The sequence below is a fragment of the Coloeus monedula genome, assembly GCF_965178545.1.
Source record: "Coloeus monedula genome assembly, chromosome: 10".
Lineage (NCBI taxonomy): Eukaryota > Metazoa > Chordata > Aves > Passeriformes > Corvidae > Coloeus > Coloeus monedula.
This window is the reverse complement of record NC_138790.1, coordinates 8983971-9006283: the sequence shown is the minus strand read 5'-3', so window position 1 is coordinate 9006283 and position 22313 is coordinate 8983971. Positions and strand designations below refer to the sequence as shown.

At 43.3% G+C, this 22313-nt stretch overlaps 1 protein-coding gene across 1 annotated transcript; it reads left to right on the top strand.

Moving 5' to 3' along the window:
• Window positions 1-2698: 2698 nt before the first annotated feature.
• Window positions 2699-19869, top strand: AP1S3 (adaptor related protein complex 1 subunit sigma 3). The gene is made up of 5 exons (XM_082287910.1): window positions 2699-2827; window positions 16026-16204; window positions 17404-17512; window positions 18461-18598; window positions 19396-19869. Exons 1-5 carry the CDS (start codon window positions 2825-2827, stop codon window positions 19429-19431), a joined length of 465 nt encoding a protein of 154 aa, XP_082144036.1. The 5' UTR covers window positions 2699-2824; the 3' UTR covers window positions 19432-19869.
• Window positions 19870-22313: the final 2444 nt, after the last annotated feature.

Here is a 22313-nt window from a genome sequence, read left to right as displayed (position 1 = left end):
CTGAACGACACTAATAGCTCAAACTTCCCAGCTAGGAATTACTGATGGTTATCTTCTTTATCAGAAAATTATGCAGGTACACAGTGCTAGTGGCAGAGAGGCAGGGAGGGGAGAATTCCAAGTCCTTACCACGGCTAGTTAGGCAGTCGTTAAGTGCAACCTGGCTTTCTGAGCTGGAAAGTGTCTATTTTAGGCATGACCCTATACCTACAGCCTTGTTTCTGTTTCTCTCTGCCAACTTCCAAGATTGGCTATAATACGTTGACTTTGGCCACTGCTGTTAATGTGCACTCTGTGCATGTTGTTTGCTGCTGCTGCTTTTTATCTGATTATTTGCAAAAACACACAAGCAGCAGGCTAGTTCTCTTGAGTTTATGGCCTAATTAGGTAAGGTCTTTGCTTAGAGAAGTAAGATTATTGGGAAATGATTATTAAGCAAAAAAACATTAGTCCGTCACCTGAGTAAATTACACAGGTATGGAGCGAGGGGTATGTTCATCCCTTAATTTTAAATTCCTTTTGGAGATGAAGGTATTGATGCCTCACATCTGTAGTACAGCTGCACTGTGGTGTCCACACTCTTGTGTGTTAGGCGCATCTAATTCTGAGTGTTCTCTGAGGCCTGGCTTTCCCAGAGCTGCAGTGCTATCTGTGAACACTCCCCGTTCACCAAGGGTGTGTTTGGGGTTTAAGTGCAGAGTCAGCCCTCTGCTGTTCTGCACAGGCCACAGCAAGTAGAGCTGGGGGCTGCAAGGGACAGGGGTGTGGTGGTATCCCGCAGTGGTAGGGAGGAGAAGAGAGATCCAGCAGGCAGGAATTGTGCAGCAAGATTGATTTATTTAATTATTTTACAACTCTTTTATAGACTTTTTTCTTCATAGTCTAATTGGTCAAAGGATCAGCCACCCCTTGCTAAAATTGGCTAAAATTGATTGGCTAAAATCCTAAAACCTCCATTGTCAAAATATTTTTCTACTGTACTATAAACAAAGCTCTGCAAGGTCACAAGTGTTCATAGTTTATAGAACTCTACTAATATCTTCCGTGAGAGAGAAAAAGATCTCACGGGACTGGAAAGAAGCAAGAGAAATTCTTGCTAGCAGCATATTTGTATCCACACAGGGGTATGAAAACGGTGGTGCGGAGGGCAGATGTTTATCTCCTGGGAGAGGCAGTGTGGGTCTGTGGCATTTTGTGTGGATCTTTCAGAGAATCTGGTAAAAGGTTTCAGTCTGCTTTAACAGTTTCTGATTGCACTAAGTGTGTATTTGGCAGTGTGTATCACTGAAGGCAAGATGGTGCCCCAGTAAAACCAGTGAGGCCGGTGCTGTCTGGCAGCACGGCACGGTGTGTGCTGCACCCCACAGCACAAAGGGTGAGGTGTTCCTGCCCTCTGGAGATAGTGCTGCTTTATGGGCCCGGGATGTGTACTCGGGAAGGACAGAGGCCAGGGGCAAATGACCAGATGAAGTATCAGATCTGTGGGCAGCTGGGGCTTGTAATTTGTGTGTTGCGCGCTGGCAGCATCACAGCACATCAAAGTGTGTGAGGTGCTGCTTGGCGGGCTTGGGCTGGAACACGCAGAAACCAGAACTGAGCAAGCAGCAGTGAAGGACTCCAGGAACAGTATCTGTATAGACCAAAACGAAACTTACGGAGGGCTGAGGGGAGTAGGGTCATGGACACAGGGAAATGTGGAAATTACCTCCACGTTGTTGAATGAGCATAAGGAGCACACACCTGCATTTGCACTCTGCTCTTGCAAATCTGCATTTCCGACTGGGAGCAGATTTCAGCCCAGTCACCCTCTCAGCTGTACATGCACAATTGCTTTTGGCAAGGGATCTCTCTCCCTTCTCTGAAGCCAGAGGCTGACGAGGGGTTGTCATTGACACCACAGTGATCCCTGAAGTCCCCAAGCAGGATTTGGATTTCTTTCCCTTTCTCACTGATGACTCACATGCATCACTGCACCCAGGAGCAGGGCGCAGCTCTTCCCTGCCTGAGCAGTTGGGATCCATACCATGAATTGATGCATGCTGTGCTCTGGGAGATGTCTCTCCTTTGAACTACAGACACGGGACTTAGCATGCTAAGTCTTCTCATTTTATGCTCGTGTGGTAGTTTGCATCTGAATCAGACTCCTGGTAGAAGCTTGAGAAGCCTTAGGCCTGGATTTAGATCTTTTGATTCAAGTGCTGAGTCTGTAGATGTTGCACATTCTTTTGGCACCAGCTGCTTATCAGCAAATCCCTGCCACAGGTTACCAGGGATTTGCTGATGTCTTGCCCTCTCATCCAGCTCCATCACAAAGCACTGGTGAGCAAAGCCCAGCCATTGAAGGTATTCAAACTATCAAGAGTTCCATTTTGATGGAGATGGGCTGCAGAGCAATCATGCCTGTAGATCTACCCGTGTCTTTAGGGCATGAATGCCTGACAGGGGAGTAGCTCGAGCCAGTGGATGACTGCGTTTTATTAATCTCGGGTATGCCGAGGTGAGAAAGGTGCCCTTTGAGCGGTTCACGCACGTACAGGGCAGCAGGTGGAGTCACCCCGTGCGGGCGGGGGCTCGGCACACCCGGCCTGTCAGCACCCTCGCTGCCGGAGTGTCAGTCCCTGGAGCCCTGCCCCTGCCCTTGCCCCGCCGGTGCCGTGCGTGGAGCCCTACCCCTGCCCCGGGCGGCGGGGGAGCGGCGGAGGAGGCGCCGGGAGTTCCCTTTCGGGGCATTGTGGGAAGGCGCGATGCGGCCTGGCCTCACCTGAGCGGGGCGGGCGGAGCGGAGGCGGCCGGGCCCCGCCGGCTCCCAGCCAGGCGCCGCACCATGGTGAGTGAGCGGGCCGGGCCGGGCCGGGCGGGAGTAGCCGCTCCTGCCCCCCGCAGCCGCGGAGCCCCCGGGCCGCCGAGCCCCTCGACGGGCGCGTTGTCAGGGTACGGGGTGAGGCCGGGCGGAGCGGGGCTGCCCCGCGCCCCTCGGCACCGGCTGCGCCGGGACCCTGAAAGCCATTCCCAGGCGGGTTCGAACAAGGTTTGCTTCTGTTTGGGGAAAAAGAAAGTTCTGTTCTTTTCCTTTTTGTTTCCCGACCCTCGGGGTGAGTTCGGGTAACGCCGAAAGCCTGTGATAGACAACCAGGAAAACAAGGCTGTTACAGACAGGTTTTATAAAGTCTTCCTGTAACTTGAGGAGCTGAGGTGCAAGTCGGCTCCAATGCCTGGAGAAGGATCGAGTGAAGTTTCTTATGGATCTGTCTTTAGCCTGAGTGGTGACAAAGTGGGTCAGTGTTGGGCAGTGGGTTTTCTTGTGACAGGATCGTTGGGCAGAGCTTTTCCCCAGGTGTATTCCCTGGTGTCAGGTAAGTGGAGGGCTTGGACAGTAGCATCACCTCCAGCTCGGGCGCTTCTGCGCCACTGCCGGGTCTCATGGGGGTTGTTGGGATTTGGCTGCATCTTTGCATCAGCGAGAGAGCAAATGGGTCTGGTTCTGTTCATTGTGTATCGGTTCACCAGTCTTACTGTGCGACCCGGCTCCAGGGCTGGCAGTGGCTTGTTTGAGCTTGGAAGGGACAGCAGCCCTTCAGGTTAAAGGGCTGATGGGCAGGATCCGGGACGGGAGACCCTTTGCCTCTCCAGTGCTGCGCTTGGTAGTGGTGCTGAGATCAGAAAAGGTTGCTGTGGATGCTCTCTTTTGTTCAGCACAATGGCCAACATCTTGAAAACAATTGGCTAGATTTTCCCCAGGGGGAACTGCGGGCTCACGAGCAGTGAGATGGTCAATGGTGCCTCTTAATAGAGAAACCATCTCACTGCTTGTTAATTCAGGCTTGAGTCAGGTTCTAGGGCATGCCCCGAGCTGCTGTCTTGCACAATTTCCCATTGTGTGCACCTGTAATACCAGTTACTGGTAATACCAGTGCAGCTGAACAGAAGTCTCTCAACTCCTTCAGTGGAGGCCAAGTGCTGTTGTTTGTCTCTATCCTCAAAGGCAGAGCTGTGTTGTTTCTCTTCAGTGGTTTAGCCAGAATGCTAAATATGCGTTAGTGTCCTGTATTTAGAAAGGTGTACCTGTCATTGTATTTGCAAATAGAATATGCACAGTAATGAGTTTACAGATGGCAATGCAGTCTCCACACCTTAAGTCCCCATAGAGATGTAATTTTTCTGGTTACACCCTGAGACAGCCCTACATACCGACTTCCCTCTGGTAAAGCTTATGTAAACAACTGGAGTTCCTATTTTGCCCTTGAAGGTCAGTAAATAGGGCAGCTGATTTCAGGGAATCTGATCTCAGAACTCTCCTTGATGCATGTACTTTGCAAATGCCAGTTTTCAAAGCACTCATGATGGTCCCAGGGGAGCACTGCTTACAATAGTGCTGTTTATTGACGATTTGGAGACTGGCTGCTGTTTTGATGGTTAGAATTTTACAAGGTGAGTGTGCATTCTTACAAGTACGAATTTTATTTTTCCTTTTTTGAGGCCATAGTACAAATACTTGCTGGTGTTATTGCATTATGTTAGTGCTGTCAGCCTTACCCTGTTCTTCTCTTGTGGGTCTGGTGCGGATGAAACAGTGCTTTTGTCAGGGAACTCTTGCTTTAAATTCCTCTGTCATCCAGTCTCTAGAAAGGGGTTGTTAACACTGGGTTATGAGTCAAGAAATAAGGTTTGCTGGGTTACAAACCAAGAATAAGCCTTATCCAGGTTCATGAGTGATGAGCTTTCAACAGGTAATTGAAACTCCGTACACTCATTCCTCTGTCTTGGAATGACAGGGTTGTGCTTGCCACCGTTTTCTGTGTTCTGGGATGGAATTAATGGTTCTTGTGCAAGTGGTACCATGTCTTAGTAAGAGGGTTGTTCCAGTTGTTTGCTCTCTTTTTCTGCAAATTTCCTGGCAAGTTTCAGGGAAGAGTCTGCTTAGCAAAGGTGACTTCATATCCTGCTGAGAAACACAGCTTTTGTACCCAGCTGCTGCTTTGTGACATGGTTTTTTTTAAAAAAAGACTTTTTAGAAAGACTGAATTCTGCTTTCTGACATACATGGGTGCAGCAGAGATACATGTCTTTAGGATTGCTGTCTCAACAAAGTCAAAGAGTGGGGAGAGAGCACAGAGGAGAAAAAGATAAGTCCCCCCAAGGACGTGTTTCTGTAGTCTCTTGTGCCTGTAAGTGTTGCAAAACCTCAATTCTACTGCTGCCTCAGTGTTACCAGTATTACTTTTGTGAATAAATACAGGGCTCTGCTTGCATAGCTCTGAATGCAGAATTGGTGCCTGTATAGTAAAGGGTCTGATTCCCTCCTACCTGTGCTACTCATCATTACAGGGAGACAAATTAGTACTTGTGGGCATGATCTGAAACCCTGGAGAAAGATCAAAAGAATCCCATTGAGCACAGTGGCTCTAAAAATGTACTTGGCCTGAATAGAAAAGGAGTTGGCAGGCACTGTTTCCACTTAGCAAGACATTTGATAACCAGTCACTGATCTTGAAGCTGGGGTGGAAATATTAGTTGCTGTGACTGCAGCTGCTGACACCTGCCTAGTGTTTGGAAATGAGCTCTCAGCTCTTCTGAATATTGATCTAACCAACACTCTCAATGCCCTTAATTGTTAAAATGGACCCAGATCTGCAAAAGATGTTTTCAGTGCTGCACAGATTTTACTATTTACAGTTCTAAGAATGACTGCTTGTTTTCCACTCATGATACAGCTGTGTATTGGCTTCACAAACACTAAGAACTTTGCCTCTAGACATTTACCTCTGAAAGGCAAGAAGGGCAACAGATTAGAACAGAGGAGAGGAGAGAAAATCACAAATAAATTATTCTGTTGTTCAAGGCAGCAGTTCTTATGCTACATGACAAAAAAAGTTCATGTGGTATTTCTTTGTTAATTTATCTTGTAGTGAAGTTTTACTGTGGTAGTACATAGTGGCAATGGAATGGCATCCTGTTTAGAAGATCCTGAGTAGACAGACTTCTGCTTGGAAAGAGGTCACTGTAGGGGAAGTGATAGAAACACATGAAATCATGAACACTATAAAGATTGGTTGCTACACAAAGAGTCAGGGTGCATCCTGTGAAATTTTTGGGCACTAAATGTATAAAAAATAAATGGGAATACTTTTTCACACAGCGTAGATGACTGTTTTTGATCCACTGCTGAGGGTGCTGTGGGTGTCCCAGTAGTTAGGCAGTTCATAGAGGGTGGGGCCACAGTTACGTTCTCTGGATGCAGTTTCTCTCCCTGAATCCTTAAACCTGCGATTATTGGAGACAGGACTACCAGAGTGAGTTTACAAATGCCCTGTTCCTTATGCTGTGCTCTTCTGGAAGCTGCTTAGATTAGAGTACAGCTCAGGGGATGATCCATAATCTGGCATTCTGTTGTTCCCTGTCATTCAGCTGGATTTTAGAATACCATTTTGTGGGATTTGTGAGGAAAAACATTTTTTAGGGTTCTTCTTTGGAAGACCCTGACTTGCCAGTTTTGGATGTTCCTTTTCCAAGTGCTCATGACTATTACAGGTTGTCACTGTTTAATGCTGGAGCCTGCTCAGGCCATGCAGGAATTGCAAGGCACACTTTACTGTCGCTGGGTAATAAGATCATTTCTGAAAAGCAGAAGAAATGTTACGAAATGTTTGTGTTTTTTTAATGTCTTCACTCAACAAATAAGGAAACTGCAGGCATGTCTCAGAGCCAGGAGTTACTAGGATGTAGAGTGCCTGGAGGGCTTTAGAGAAGGCCATAGTATCTGTAGGCAAATGCAGGAAGAAGGCTGGAGGGGTAATGGGCAGCTGGGTCTGTCATGAGGCAAGAAAATGACAGATTTTGCTGCTTTTCTGTGTCTTTAGTTACTTCAAAATCCCATGCTTTATAAACAGTCCCGTGGACCTTCTGAAGCCATCAGTTCCCTCAAGAAGCAGCAAAAGGACAAAATTATGAAAGTACTGAGGAAACTGGTGGGTCAGGGAGGGCAGATAGAGCTGCCCCTCCCTGAAGTACTTGAAACATTTATGTTTTGGCATCCATATCTGGCATTTCTGTGAGCCAGTCCTGGTCTTGCCAGTGATGCCTAAATTAAAACAATAATGCTCATGTGAAAATAATTCTGTATCTTGTGTATCCAGCTACATCCATCCCTGCCCATTCATTTCCCTATTATCCTATTCCTGCAGGCTGTCATCTGCATTTTCTTCTGTGTGTTGGCTCTGTGCTTTCTTGAGTGGCCACCCCTGGGCCTTTGCATTTCTGCAGATGTTGCAATGTAGAGAGGGAGTTGCAAGATCTGGTCCTGCAAGCATGGCATTTCATTTGGGAGTAGGAATACAGCATGCCGAGGCATTGGGGTAGGATGGGAAGGTGCAATTTACATTTGTGTGTTTGAAGGCAAGCTTGGCGTGCCTTTCTGGCCAGACATGCCTTTCTGGCCTGGAATGGCCTGGTGTGTGTTTCTCAACATTACAGACATAACCCCAGGTACTCTATGCACCAGTGTTTTTTCCTTCTCTAGCTTGCTGAGCTTATGTAGGATGTCCATCTGCTCTCGTCTGTTAGGAAGGGCATGAAAATCCCTCTTCACTAACCAGTAAATGTCTATTGTTGCCTTGCTGCTTGCTGTTGGAGCTTGGGGATGGCTTTGCTCAGATGCTTGCAGTTCTCAGTGCCTTGTTAACCAGCACAGCAGCTCTGTGGTCACCATCCTCTGCTTAGTCCCCTGGGGTAAGTGGTGGGCACAAACCACAAAGGAATGAGAAACAGACTCACTGTTGTTGAATAAGATGCAGAAATGTACCATGTTGTGCCTTTGTCGTTCAAGGCTGTGTGCTGGAAGGAGAGCAGGTGAAGTGTTGGGTGAGTGGCTTGTGCTCTTGAGTTCTAGAGGAGCCATGGGAAGGGCTGCATGAAGCTCTCAACAGCCTCTTGGCTCAGGAGATGGGATGGGAAAGAGGCAGTACCTCAGGCATTTCCTTACTTTCAAGTCTCATGACAAGACTCAGATAAATAGCAGAATGGATTTGTGGTCCTTTCTCATTCTAGAGGCTAAATATTGGGCCAACATATAAAGCATTTTGTGAGATCCTCTGCTCTGGCCCTTTCTTCTGTAAACAATGGTTGCTTCTTTTATGTTTATGCTTAGGTTAAATCCATGGGTTTTTTACCTTAATGAAAAAATGCCATTTAAAAGGGAAAATTGAGAATTTTGTCTATTGAAAATGCCTAAATTCAATGCTTCAGTGTTTCCAAAAGATTATCCCATGCTCTTTCAGAGTAATAAACATGATCTGAACTCATGTGTATCTTTGGCCCTTTTGGAGCTCAGGTTTTCTGTGTACATCTTTGTTGGGAGCTGGAGGAATGGGTGTGAGGCTGCTGCCAACCTGCACTGTTCCTGTTCCACCAGACATGGGAATCCCCAGGCTGGAGCAGTGTCTGTCAGCTGCCTGAGGAGCCAGGGAAGCTTGTCACCTTCTGGGTGTGCCTGCCCTGTCCCAGAGCAAAGATTTTTAACTTTGCTCCTAGAGAGGTCAGAGGCAAGGGAAGGGCATTGCAGTGCCTTCATGTAGCAGGGCTTTGCAAATAACTGATAAGGCAAAGTGGAAATGAAACTAAAAGAGCTGCACCTTTTGCTGGAATCCACTGGGTGAGATTTTAGCTCTGTTTCTTCACTAGGAGTTCAAGGAACAGACTGGAAAAATACCTTCCTGTGACTGTGAAGTACACTGGGGTTGTAGTGAATTAGGTGTAGCTCTCGGCAGCTTGTTCAGCCTCTCCCTGGTCTCTTCCTCCTTGTAGTAACCTAATGAACGTGTCCTCTGCCTCCCAAAAACAGGTAAGCAAATAAAAACACCTCTAAGAGGCCAGCCTAGGAGGCAGAGGGCATGTGACTACCTAGTTAGTAATTGTTTCAAATCTCTTCAAACTGCTGTTTTCTGTGAGCTCAGCCAGCTCGCATGCCTGCTGTGTCTGTCCCGTGGCCGGCATGGAAGGCACAGTGGTGTGGCTGCTTCCCACGGCTGTGCTGCAGTCCCTGGCCTGCTCTCCTGTGGCAGAGCCTGAGGCAGCTTTTATGCAAACTCCAGCTAGGATCTGTTCTTGCTTATTACCTGAAAACTGGAGTAATTCCACTTGCAGCAATAAAAACAAGAAAATCGAGAGTAATTGTCCTCTGTAAAAACTGGATGCCATTGCCTGCATCTACCTCTGTGGAACTGTTTTGGGAAGCTGTGCTGCCCCTGCTCTCCAGAGCAGTGCAGGAAATGCAGCGTTGATGTTGGTGGGATAGCCGAGCATGTGAGGAGGAGGAGGCACAGGCATGCCTGTGCTGTGGAGGGGACGCTGGGGAAGGAATGCCACCAGTTTATGAGGAATGAGCCAAGGTCGGGAGGACTCAACCTGCTGGATGTAGAGATAAGCGGGAGCAGAGCCGGAGGGAAATTGTGGGGCACTTGCAGGGCACTTAGAAAGCTCCTTGAGCCTTGTTTTCTGGTCCTTAGGTAGGGATCGGAAGTGAGAAGCTTGAGCTCAGCTATACTGTTGTGATTATAGTTTTATTTAATTCAAGTGAGGCTATCAAGAAGGTTGTTGCTGTCTGGATCGATACCATATGTTATAAATATCCTTAAAATGCTGGTGTGCTCGTCCATTTAACATCTTCAGTAATAAGATAAGGGTGACTTCTGCATCATGAAAAGCATAAAATCAATGTGTAACTATGGTCACGTGTGCCTGTAATGATCTGGCACAGCTTTTATTGCATGGACTTTGGATGTATTGTTTAGGGGAAATTGCTCAGAAATATTCCTAATGGAGATTAAATGAGGAAGAATCATGTGCCAGGTAGGCAGGAATACACTGCTTCGGGATTTCTGTGTTGCTGCGTTTGTGCTTATTTTCTTTTTTCTTACTTGCTTACATCATGCAGACTAAGTACATGTTTTAAATTTTAAAGCTGAGAGCCAACAGTATTTAACAAACATCTGTCAGCTCCTGTGCTGCTGCGAATTAATGTTTTAGTGACAGAGTAAACAAGTAAGGAAATTAATGTTTTTAATATATTTTTAAGTAGTCTGTTTTGAATTTTACATATTTGCTTTAGAAGTGTCTGAAACCTGAGAGCGTATATTAAAGGTCAGTAGCCAGATGGGATTTCATGTAATAGCAGAATACCAAAATACCTTTACTTGAGTGTGTTAGTATTCTGTCTTGTCCTGATGTGGGTAGATTGTTAGTAGGTCAATTGTTCTCTGTTCAGTACATCTTTTTCCTTTCACCCTAAACACCTGGCATTCCAAACCAACTGTGTGTTCACAGTATAGGTGGATTTTTTTTTTTAATTTCAGTATTTACTTTCCTCTCCCTACTCCAAAATAAAACAAAAAACCCCACTAAACAAAGCAAAAACTAAAAGGAATTTTTTATTCTTGAAATGTTTTGGGGAATGAAAAAAAAAGCTAATGGCTGGAATAATGTGAATGTTCATATTTTTTTGAAGAAAAAAAATTACTGAAAGTAGGTTTTGTTCATTTTCAGTTGTGATGTGAAAATAAATACTGATAAAAAATCTGGATGCCTATGTTGGGAAATAGATTCTTTCATATCAGGGGAAAGAATGAAAAATAGTAAAAGAGAAGCAGAATATGAACTTAACTAGACTAAAACAGTGGCAGCAGATCAAGCAGACTTCAGGGGAATCAGAATAAGTTAAAAAGGAACTTTATCATAGCAAGTCGCTTCCTCTCCACCAGGTACAGCCAGTCAGTCTGGTTTTCCCCAGGCTCATGCTGGCAGCTAAAGGTCTGGATTTTCATCCCACTTCCCATTTTATGTTGTCTGGGAATTTTCGTTGGTTAGCAGGTCCTGTATTGTCTGTTGCCCTACAGGAAGTTTTTAAGGAAAGATGAAATTTTCCACTCTCTGCCAAGATGTCTGTTTAAGCAATTCCTAATTTGCAAATTTTACTTACATGTGAGTTTCAGCTGTCTGTTTTATAAAGGTGGCTTTGATTTTGGAGGGCTCTTAACCGAATTTGGAGAGGTTACAGCTGAAGCAGAGTGTAAGCCCAGAGCTGCTGGAGTGACAGGGCTGCCTCACCGAGCAAATCCTTGCCCAACCAACCGCTCAGACAGGAAAGAGGATTCTTGCTGGTTTTTTCTGCAGTCTTCCTCTTCTGTCTTCCCTCCCCTGAGGCTCCTCATAGTGTTCCTTCTCTATGTTCCTCTCCTCCCCCAGGGACATGGAGCAGCCAGATGCCACAGAACAGGTTTGAAACCAGTCAGCAAATGTTACGCAGGTTGAATTACAGGAGGAGGAGAAGCAGTTCTAGTGCACATTCTTCTTTCTCACAGTGGGGTGAATTACAGCCTCTTGCACACCCCTGGAGTTCACCTTGCAGGAATAAATGGGGCATCTTTTACATGTTTGTGTTATTGAACAGTAAACTGGAGAAATTACTCTGGGAAAGGAAAGCCAGGAAAGCCCCTTCCCTGTGTATTCATTTTTATCTGCTACCCCTGCAGGTGGTTTGTTGTGTATGTAGTGGAATACAGCCCTTTAGACAGTTGTACTAATTGTCGCTGATCAGGTTAAATTTTAAACCCTCTGTAAAGGCAGAAATGATCCAAGTTTAAAACCAGTGAGCCAGTTGTAATGTGTTTGATCTGTCTGAAGTGTATAATGGCCAAATACTGGGGAAGGCTGCACCAAAGGGGACCTGCAGTCCTGGCAGGGAACAGTCCAGAAGACAAGCTTGAGTGAGCTGCTTATCAGATTATTACAGCCCATTAGTTAAAGAAGGAAAGGTCTTCCAAGGAAGGTGGAAAGAAATCACAGTGTGTGTTAGTTTTACATATCTCTTTTATATTTGCTGTTCATGAATATCCAAACCTTCTGTATTTTGCATTTTTTAATATCTGTTCTATTTACTGGTAAATTATTTCATATCAAAATCTAGCATTTGATTTTTTCATAGCCCTGAAACTAAGTGTGTTGGTTTTTATCCTGGTACAGTTTTGTAGATCTTGACAGAACAGAAAGCCCCATAACTTTCCAACCTGTTATGTAACTTAGTGCTGCAATTGATTCAGAGATGCATGAGAAGGGGATAGAGTTCAAGTTTAGAAATCTGGTTTAAATGTTTGGTTTAAAAAATACCCCATCAAATTATTTCCAACAGCCTGCAAATGGTAACCAAATGACTGCATTTTCTTACTGACGTTTATGGAGGTCATTTTGCATGGTGTTGTGGGCGGTTGGGTCTGATTCAGTAAACAAGCTAATAAAGTTACTCTGAGCTCCCAAACCAAAGCTTGTCTCCACAGACTCCACATGTGAAGGAATCCAATGCTCTCCTATGAGCTGTATTCTTCATCCCAACCCACTCAGTCTCAGACCTAAAAATTCCCTCCGGTATCGCCCCTGGGTCTGGTCATTGTTAGTCACAGCCAGCATACCTTGGGATGGTAGGAAAGGGAACTAAGCACCCTGCTTTTTAAGGTATTCTGCTTGTAGCAAGTCATTTGCCTTTGTTTTCCTCTGGAATTGGAACTATTAAAGATGAGTAAAGCATTTCAGGATAATCTATTCTATTGGCAGTTTGGCTGCTGAAAACCAACCAAAAACTTCCAAATCAACATCTGTCTTGTCATCAGTAGTATAGGAAAGCAAATACGTTTTCACAGTCAAGGAGCAAGGAACAAATGAGCTGTTAGATTTGTGTTTGTGCAGTACTTCAACGTTTCCAGGTTTATTGATGCATCAGAGTCTTTCCGGTGGGATGTAATGAACAGAGCCATGAGAGTGAGGATTGTGTTGTGTTGTGACAACAGTGGGGCTGGGCAGAGCAAAGCTGAGCTGAATGGAACAGCATTGGATGTTGAAATTGAAAATGCTGAAAGCCGTTTAACCTTTTAAGAATGTATCATTTACCTCCTGCAGAGTTCTCCAGATTGAAGGGGCTTCAGAAATTAGTAAAAGGAAGAACCAGAAGAGGAGAAACTCCCCACACTATTTTTGCTTCTAAGTACCTGCAGCATTCTAATATGTTGTTTTGTTACAGTAGTTCTTAGCTGGCCAGTGATATGTACCTAAGCTTGAGGGTGCACTATTTTGCTGCAGACTATAAAATTAGAATTGTGCTACAGTAAAGGCTTTACCTATTTTCTAGCTGTAGATATTTCTGTTATGATAAAATTGCCATGTGAGGTATGCAGTTATAGTCCACATATGAAACTGTGGGACAGGAGACCCAAACAAGGAGATTTTTGGAGCTTGTGTATGAATGTTTATGCATTTAGGAGCATTAATGGATATTTTCTGATTGGAAAGAACATTGCCTCGGCTCATTAAAGTGGTGCTGAGACATCAACTGCATGTGTAGAAGAAACAGTGGAGTTCTCAAAGCAGTTTCAAGTGAAGAGCAACTCACTTTCTTATGGGTGAAGCATAACATCCTGAAGTAACTAAGTCAGAAAGTGGTGGTAATATTCACAGTGATTCCCTGGTTTGTTGGTATTTAACCTTTTAGGGGCATAAGGTTGCACTTCTGGAGATATATGTGTATTACTTGAAGGCACTCAGGTTTAAGGTCTCTTGTGTTCAACAGCTGACACTAAACCAGAATACCTTTTCATTTTCTTTCCTGTTGAAACACTGCAGGCAAAGGATGCCACAAAGCTCAGTCTTACGCTGAACATGCCGTCAGCTTTTGATAGAGTTTCGTTGACTCATTCCCTGCATTTCCAGTCAAATCTGATCATCCTCTCCTATCTGATGATTCAATATATTTTTAGAAATTTGTTTATCAAATAGCTGCTACCTGTATCCAATGACTTTTAGATGGACTCCCGCTGACCTGCTGCTCTTATCTGCTGTGGAACCTATGCTCTGCTTTTCAAAACACCCTCATCTTTACAAGGGCTGTGGAGTTAATGTGCTGTGCATCAAGCAAAATAGCCTTTGATTCAGCCAGCTCCTCTCTGCGGGCAAGTGTGTGAACAGTGAGTGCTGTCCCTACATCACCTGGGAAGGGGTAACCCTGGCAGCTGGAAGATTCCCATGTCAAAACCCAGCTGGTAATATGAACAGAGAAAGGAAAAACCTTGGTGCTTTGCTCTTCACTGTAATCAGGCCACGTGTCCTGCCAGCAGCATACTTGTTTTTATTTAGCAAGCTTGTCTGGAGAGTATTACAGGACTCAACACAAGGCAGCTACAAAATCCTTGTAATTTTATCAAGCACATTAGACTAACTATGGCAAGAGCCTTAGTTCCAGCAGTAGATCCTGCCACAGACACATGACTAAAACAGTCCTCCTTTCCCTAAAATGATCCCACATTTGAAGTCTTTCTCAGTATAGTCAGAACTCTTATCTCCAGACTACTCAACAACTATGCAACTCAATAGCTAGAGAATGGTTCTGAATTATGAATGAATGCATTGTTTAAAATCCAGTAGCTTTTCCTTTTTTTTTTTCTTTTATGTAGAAGCTTCTCTGCTCAGAGTTTACCGGAGTGTGGAATGATTTTATCTTCACAGAAATCTGCACTGTTATCTTTATAGCGATTGTGAACATTAATTTATAATCCTCACTGTGGAAATGTAGTGATGGAGTATAGGTACAGCAATAAACTGGAACAGGAAACAAGGAGCAAAAGTGTAGATTGAAAAGCTCTAGGGAAGGATAAAGTTAGGCTAATGGTGAGGGATGTGGTAAGAGACCTGCTGGATTGGGGCTTTGCAAGGATTGGGAGCAAGTGAGGAAAGTGAAGCTCCTGTGCTTCTCCCTGGTCCTCCCAGGATCAGGGGAAGCTACCAGTCACTGTATGGACAACTGGCAGTGTACCTGTCATCATCCACATGGATGTGACTACGCTTAGACATCCTTCCTGCAAATCCCTGGGTCCTGGTATTGGTACTGGTGAGAACAGCAATCAGGAGGCCTGGCATGAACAGGGCAGTTCAGATGTCTTCAGCCATTAAAAACGTCTCTATCCCCCCTAGGTGGGGTTGTAGGGTTTTTTTTCCATTTAGCAGATGTCCTGTTGGAGAAGGATGTTGTCCTCAAACTGATGTCCTGCATTCTTAAAGCCATTTCCATGCTCTGGGTGAATGGGTTACTGTACTGCTAATACACACTATGGTCAGTTATTTTAACCTGCTAATAGTAGTATTTGTATAAATGTGAATTGATACTTTCCTCCCAAAGCCCCACTGGCATTTAAAAGCTGGCTCTTACGTATTTCAGTAATACTGCTTATGTTAGCATGAAAAAATCATAGGTCAAACCTTGTAAAATTACAACTACCTTTAAATTTGAAATTTTAGAACAGTGTAGATATTGTCCTTTATTTAATACAGTATCACTCACTGCAGTCTGTCCTTTGTCATTACAGTCATCTGAGTTTCATAATATCCTGATTTCTTCAGTAAAACCAGTCAAGCTTCCTTTCCAAAGTAGGTTTCTTCTGCCCCTTACTGCCTCTTCTGGGAACGTGCTGCTTTGTGATCTGAAATAGTCCAATATCAGAGTTGTTAGTGATTATAATTGCTATCTCAGTATTCATATTTCTAGTCTTCTGCCACACTGATCTTGATTTCCCTACTCCTGTTGTGGATAAGTCTTTATTCCCTTCACTGAGGTATCTGATTTTGCTGGAGGAGGGGGTGGTGCCCTCTTGTCACCACTGCAAAGTGGTGATGCTCCTCCTGTTCCCCAGGGCAGGGGCAGAAAACGAAGCAAAGCTGCTGTTTGCACAAGGTAAGGAGGGTGGGTAGGAGAGGATGTAAAGTGTTTGCCTAGGGAAGAGGTGCCACAGGGAGGGGAGAGCTGCCTGGGAAAGGACTAGGAGAGAGGAGGGATCTTTCCCATGCTGAGCCTCCCCCAGACTTCACTGACACCATGTCCAACCATCATGCCAGGGCTGGAGATGTGTGTCCAGGACTTGGATTTCTGGTGCTAGGCAGAGGAATGCTCTTCCCTGGCCATGGCCCTGGTGTTAACCATGTTGCTTTGTTTACTCTAGATACACTTTATACTGCTGTTCAGTCGGCAGGGGAAGTTAAGGCTTCAGAAATGGTACACGACGCTACCTGATAAAGAGAAGAAAAAGATCATTCGAGAAATTGTTCAGATTATTTTGTCTCGCAATCAAAAAACAAGTAGTTTTGTTGACTGGAAAGACCTCAAGCTTGTTTACAAAAGGTGTGAGTAATTTTGCAAGAACATATAATCACTATTCATATGAATAACATGCTAGAAGAGTCAAGATAAAGGCTCACTTGAAGAAAAGCAGGAAACAACACTCATGGTGCTGGGCTGAGTCAGGAGCATGCCATTGGCAATCTGGGTATAACAAGGCAGTGTCTCTGGACAAACCAGCAGGGTAATTGTGGGGTGCAGAATACTTGTACAGAGTCTGTCGAATGAGAAAAACAGGAGTAACCTAATAAATATTAGTGTTTAGAAGGCTTTAGACTTCCCTGCTCCTTCAGATTCCCCAGGGTAGCCTGGCTGAGATTTATGTGCTGGGTTTTATCAGCTGTGGAGGTTGCAGGAACTTTTCCAGGGCACTTTCATAATTTTGTCAGGTTTTGTTTTTGAGATATTTGTTGCTCTGGAAGGTGTTAATTCCCATTTCCTTTTCCAAAGAAATCATTGGTCCCCAGTTACATGATGCCTAATGTCAACTGTCTGTTTAGTCTCCTAAAGCTGTAGCAAACAAAAGTAGCCTTAAGGTGTAGCACACTGGGTAAATGAAACATCTCCCACTTAGCAGAAATTGAGTTCCATGCTGCAAAGATAGGGATATAAACATCTGACGAGGAGCTGTGACAAATTGGCCTCCAGCCAACAGCATCAGCAATCTGAATGGATCTTGGCTTGGTTTAAACATAAAGTTTTGATGCAACTTAGTTACAAAGCTTGTTTGGTCTAAGCAGTTTCATGCATTCTGGCCTTATGTAAAACACTGTCATTTGGCAGCCAGCAGGCTTGTTGACATGTAACTCCTTTCACCTTTATTTTTGCCTTATTTTTATTTTTTAATTAGAAGGGGTAGCTTGTCTTCCAGTTTTAATTAACCTCACTTACTGTAGTGCTATTGCAGCAGGTAGAGGAGACCTGAAAGTACTACTTACTACTGATTTATTGCTTGTTTTATTATGTCCAGTGTTATAGGTGTCCACTTTACCAAGGGTGGAGTTGGTTTTTCTAATTAAAATAATAATTTGTTTAAAATTACCTGGTCTATTAAAGTGTTTTCTGGAACACAATAAGAATGAAAGAAAATGGTTGGTTTAGAGACTAGGTAGGAATTAAATGTCATATGAATGACCTTTAAGAGATGAGCAGAGCAGTGAGGTCCCAGCTGTTCACCCCCATGTTTTTGCCTGTTTCCCCAGGTATGCTAGTTTGTATTTCTGCTGTGCAATAGAAGACCAGGATAATGAGCTCCTGACACTAGAGGTCGTACATCGATACGTGGAGCTCCTGGACAGATACTTTGGAAACGTAGGTTTCACTTCCTCCCATGAACTCGTTCCTGTCTGTCTGATAAACAAAATTATGTGCAGCTGATTTGCTTTGTGCTCCATACTTGCCCTGCAGGTGCTCACAATCCAGAATGAAATTAATGATTAGAGTATTTTATAAAATAGTGCTGAAATGATCAAATTGTTTTTCCATCCTTTTTCCACTCACCTGGAATTAATCTTGATGCTTTTTATATCTGTCTTGGGATAGAATTTGAAGGCAAAGCTTCAGGAAAAATTATTTTAAAAAATCCAAACCAGGTTAAAGTACTTTAATTCTCTCTCCTGACGTCTTCAGATATGCTGTTTTTGTTTGTTTCCTAATACTGTGTAACAATGAAGGACATAGAGGCAAAAGATAAAGTCGGTGTGTTTTTAAAGAAAAGACTTTAAGGAGGTCCAAATAAGTCTTTCAGTAAGTCTTTAGAGACTACAAGAGACCCATCTTTTCTATGAATATTTTTGAAATTATCCTGCCTACCTTAATTCATATTTTACTTAAATCAGTGTGCCGTGACTCACATCTGTACAGCCTCAAAACTGAAAAGCAGTTGGTGGCTGTTGCTGGGCAGGGAATTGTCTTTCTCCGTGGAACTGTGAATGTATGTAACCCATGTTACAAGGGCTATATAGGACCTGTGATAAGGTTAGTGGGCCAGGAGGTCAGCTTTGGTCTCTGAAAACCGGCATGAACTTAATAATTAAGTGGAATATCTTTGCTGTAAGTCTGTATATGTGGAGAGAATATGTGCAGAAGCTTCAATATTACATAACACGCAGTTTGTTTCTTCAGCCTGCTACCTGCCACAGGGGTTCATATGCTGAGTATATTTGATCATCGCAACAGCCTTTGGCCCAGTAGTGCTTATGATACTGTAAAATACTGTAAAAGTGATTTAAATGTGGTTGTTGCCTTTTGTTCTGGCAGGTGTGCGAGCTGGATATTATCTTTAATTTTGAAAAAGCTTACTTTATTCTTGATGAGTTTATAATTGGTGGAGAAGTACAAGAGACTTCAAAGAAGACTGCAGTGAAAGCCATAGAAGACTCTGACATGTTGCAGGAGGTAAGGCAGAGGAGGACAAAAGGCAAACACCTCATCTTCCTACATCTTTCTTGTTTGACAGGAGATGAAAACACAGCTAGGCACTTCTGGTGCTTAATTATCTGAGTGTGTCTTACATTCAGTTTCAACAGGTACAACAGTGCAGTTACAAATAAGCTTTAAATTCAACCCTCTGGAATTACATGGAGGCTCTTTATATAAAGCTGTTGCTCTCTTGCAGTTTAACTGCTAGAGTTTATTAAGAAATAGTTTAAGATGTATCTAAAATATTTCTGTAATATATGAACATAATCTAAGGTTATATTTTATGTATATGTAAATACAGAAAAATCTCTTCTGTTTCACTAATACATTGGAAATGTGACCTACTATTAACATTTAAAATTGGAAAGAGTGTGCTGGAAAATTCTGCTTTCATTCAGAAGCACCTGTGTAGTTTTTCTGCAGGGCACAAATACATAACCCTTATTCAGAACCCTGCAAGAATTCTCTTGTTGTAACTTGGAATGTAACTGGTACTGTTGAGCCAGGAATTGCAAAAGCAGTTGAATATGATGGGTTTAATTAGTTTTTATCTCAATAGTGAAGTATCCATCACAGTCCTGAAGGGAGCAGCAGATTTTAAACCACTCTTTTTACATGTTTTTAAAGCAGAATTATTTCTGCATTTTAATCAATGTGATCTAATTTCATGCAAAACTGCAACTGTCCTCAAAGAGGACAAGAAGGTTTCTATGAATATTACTGTACCACTCCATAAGGCAATGCATCGGTTGTTTATTTGTTTTGTTTCCTAGACAGTGGAAGAATACATGAACAAGCCTGCATTTTAACGTTAAACTACCTGGAGAGAAAACTGCTGTATGCACCTCTAAGTGCACTTCCTGAAATTGCTTCCCAATGTGCCAGATCCTCAGAGAAATACCGAAAACCAATAACTGAAGGAGTGTGTTTGTATGATGGTGAAGATGAAGGTCAGCTAATGTAGCAAAGGGTTTAACAATTCTGTGCGTTGCATTACTCTGCATATGAGTTTCTCAGAGTTGTTATTACCCCAATCTAGTTTCTCTTCTGGCTGGAGTGAACTTTTGTTTTGCACCAGATCTTATAGCTATGGGTTTTGTCATCACAAAATGCTCCTTTGACAGTACTTTGCAGAGGTATTTTTACTAGTTTTGTTCACTGCTGACTGTATGACTCTACTTTTGTACAAATGTCTGTTATTTTGATGCAATGGTTATTCTGCTGTAATAATAATTTTTTTTCTAAAAGCCAAACTGTTGTGGGCCCTGATTTCGCAAACTTGTTGTGACAACATTAACCCTTGAAGTATGTGAGGAAATACGCATCTCTTTGGGACAGCCACTTTCTTCCACTGTCTTCCTTCTCTTTTCTGCTCTGGTCTGCTAGTAAGACTGCTCCAACTGCTCCTAGAGTGCACTCCATGCCTCCATGTAATTTGGAAGACTGTTTGACTGAAGGTAGGCTTCTCCTAGGTTTAATGAATCCGGTTTTTGCTGCTGCATGCACATGGTCTATTTCTGTCTTTCTCCTCATTTTCCTATCCCCTTCCTAGGTCCCCTGGACCTCTGCAATGGCTCCAAACTTTGGAACTGTGCAGCATGAGTGTAGGAGAAAACCTGAAGAGAAAAAATCAGCCTTTGGAAGATAATCTCATATATCTTTTGGTATCCCAAACCCCTATTTCCCAGTAGAGTTTTTCAGTCTCAAATTCACACACCTGTTGGGATGATCAGCTTTCTTGTAGCTGAAGATGGCCTGTTTTTGTCAAGGCTGGACAATTTAATCAGCTTTTTATAACTTTGCAAGCCGCAAAAAGGATAAAACAGTAGAGAGGAGTCAGCTGGGCTGTGTGCCCTCGTGTGTGTTGTGAACCTCTGTAGCCGAATGTGTGTGGAGCCAGGTGTGTTAACTCGCCTTTCAGTGCAGTTTAGACTCTATACACTGATGGAACTGGCTTCCTTACAGAGATTGTCCTCCTTTAACAGAACCCAAAGCTCAGAGAAATTCTGTTTATCTGAGCCCATAACTCTCAGCTAGATGTTTTGTCTCTGTCAAATCATGAAATTACTCTATACAAAAATTAGGAAAGTTATCAGACAAATATGCCAGAATGATCCAACCATTGATTTGCATTCCTGTCAAGATGTATTTCCCTTGATTTCTGGCATGTACAGTCAGTATTTTCGTTCAGGGGTCTTTCTAATCTTTAAATGTCCTGCATGCTTACTCTTGTCATTGTTCTTTCCTTCCTTGTCTGTTTGTATCTTCCTACAGGAGGGGCACTGAGGGGTTGGTTGGAGGGTGGGGGCACCTTGACACAACACAACTTTGCTGATTGTCAGCCCACTCTTCTGCCTGTGCTTTCCAGTCTGTTAGTAAAACTGTGACAAACTGGTTCAGAGCATCATGTTGCTCTTTTTTATAATTGCTTTATCCATCTGTTTTCTCTGTATTGATGTCGAAGGCATACTTTCAGCCTGGAAAAGACAGTGAAATTGCTGAAGGGCTTTTAATAGCTCTGAAGACATCTAATTTAATAGAAAATTAATGAAATTGTATGATTTGTGTTTTATTTTCTCATGGGTTGAAATGAAGTTTTTTAAAGTACAGTGTTTAATTGATTAAGAAATCATTAACAAATCACTTCAGAATGTGCAAAGAGGCTCCTTCCGCTCTTTGCCTTTGTAAGTGACTTCTACTAAGTGAAATCATCAGTAGGTTGGTTTTACTCCCTTTTGGAGCCATGCTGTGAGTCTCTGACTTTTAAAACTACCATGTTGGTTGAATTCTGAATTATATCAAAATAGGAGTACCAAAAAGATTTCTTGGTACGAATAAGGGTATCATAAGCCTGTCTTTTCAGTCATTTTGAGAAGAGCTAGAAGGCTTCTTTCTATACCATTTCAAGTTGAAGAGAATTCCTGATGGAAAAAAGTAGTGGACGGGATAGAGGTACTTATACCAGCCATATCAGTGTGGCATCTGAAATAAATAGCATTGCCAAACTGATGTATCCAACGTCAGCTTGAGAAGTGTGAAGGAATTAGTCTGGTAAGTGTGAAGGAGTTAGTCTGGTTTCCTTACCCCCGTGCAAAAATTTATTGGAATATGGTGTGCCTGTTGTGCCACCTGCCTCTGTGCTAAAAAGATGAATGGGAAGAATATTAAGTACTCTAAAAGAACTGCTGAATTATGTTCATGCTTTAAGAAACATCTAGAGACTCCTGTTGCTTCTGCGTGTAGAAGAGCTCCACTAAGCAGGCAGGTGAGCCTTAGTTAATGTGATTTTTGCAAGTGTCAGCCTGCATACCTAAAAACGGGTGGGTTTGAAACATAAAAACTTGTATTTAAACTTTTTACAACCTTCAATAAGGGATCACTCAGCTAAGTGGTGGTGTAATGGAATTCAGTTCAACCTAGGTCTTTCTCCAAAGGGAAGAAGCCCAAATGAAACCCAGCTCTTGTCGGGTTACCCTTAGGTCGCTGTCAGACTGCACGTGTTCCCGTCTTTGTGAGCTTCATTGCCACTAACAGGACCCTACATGGCTTAGTGCACATAATCACAGCTTGTCAGGAGATTTATGTCTCCTGATGTCTTAGTTCCTTGATTTTTCCTAGAGCAGGAGGTGCATATATCTTTGTACATATTCACTAATCTCTGAAGCATTGCCATTTATATTTGCTGATGATG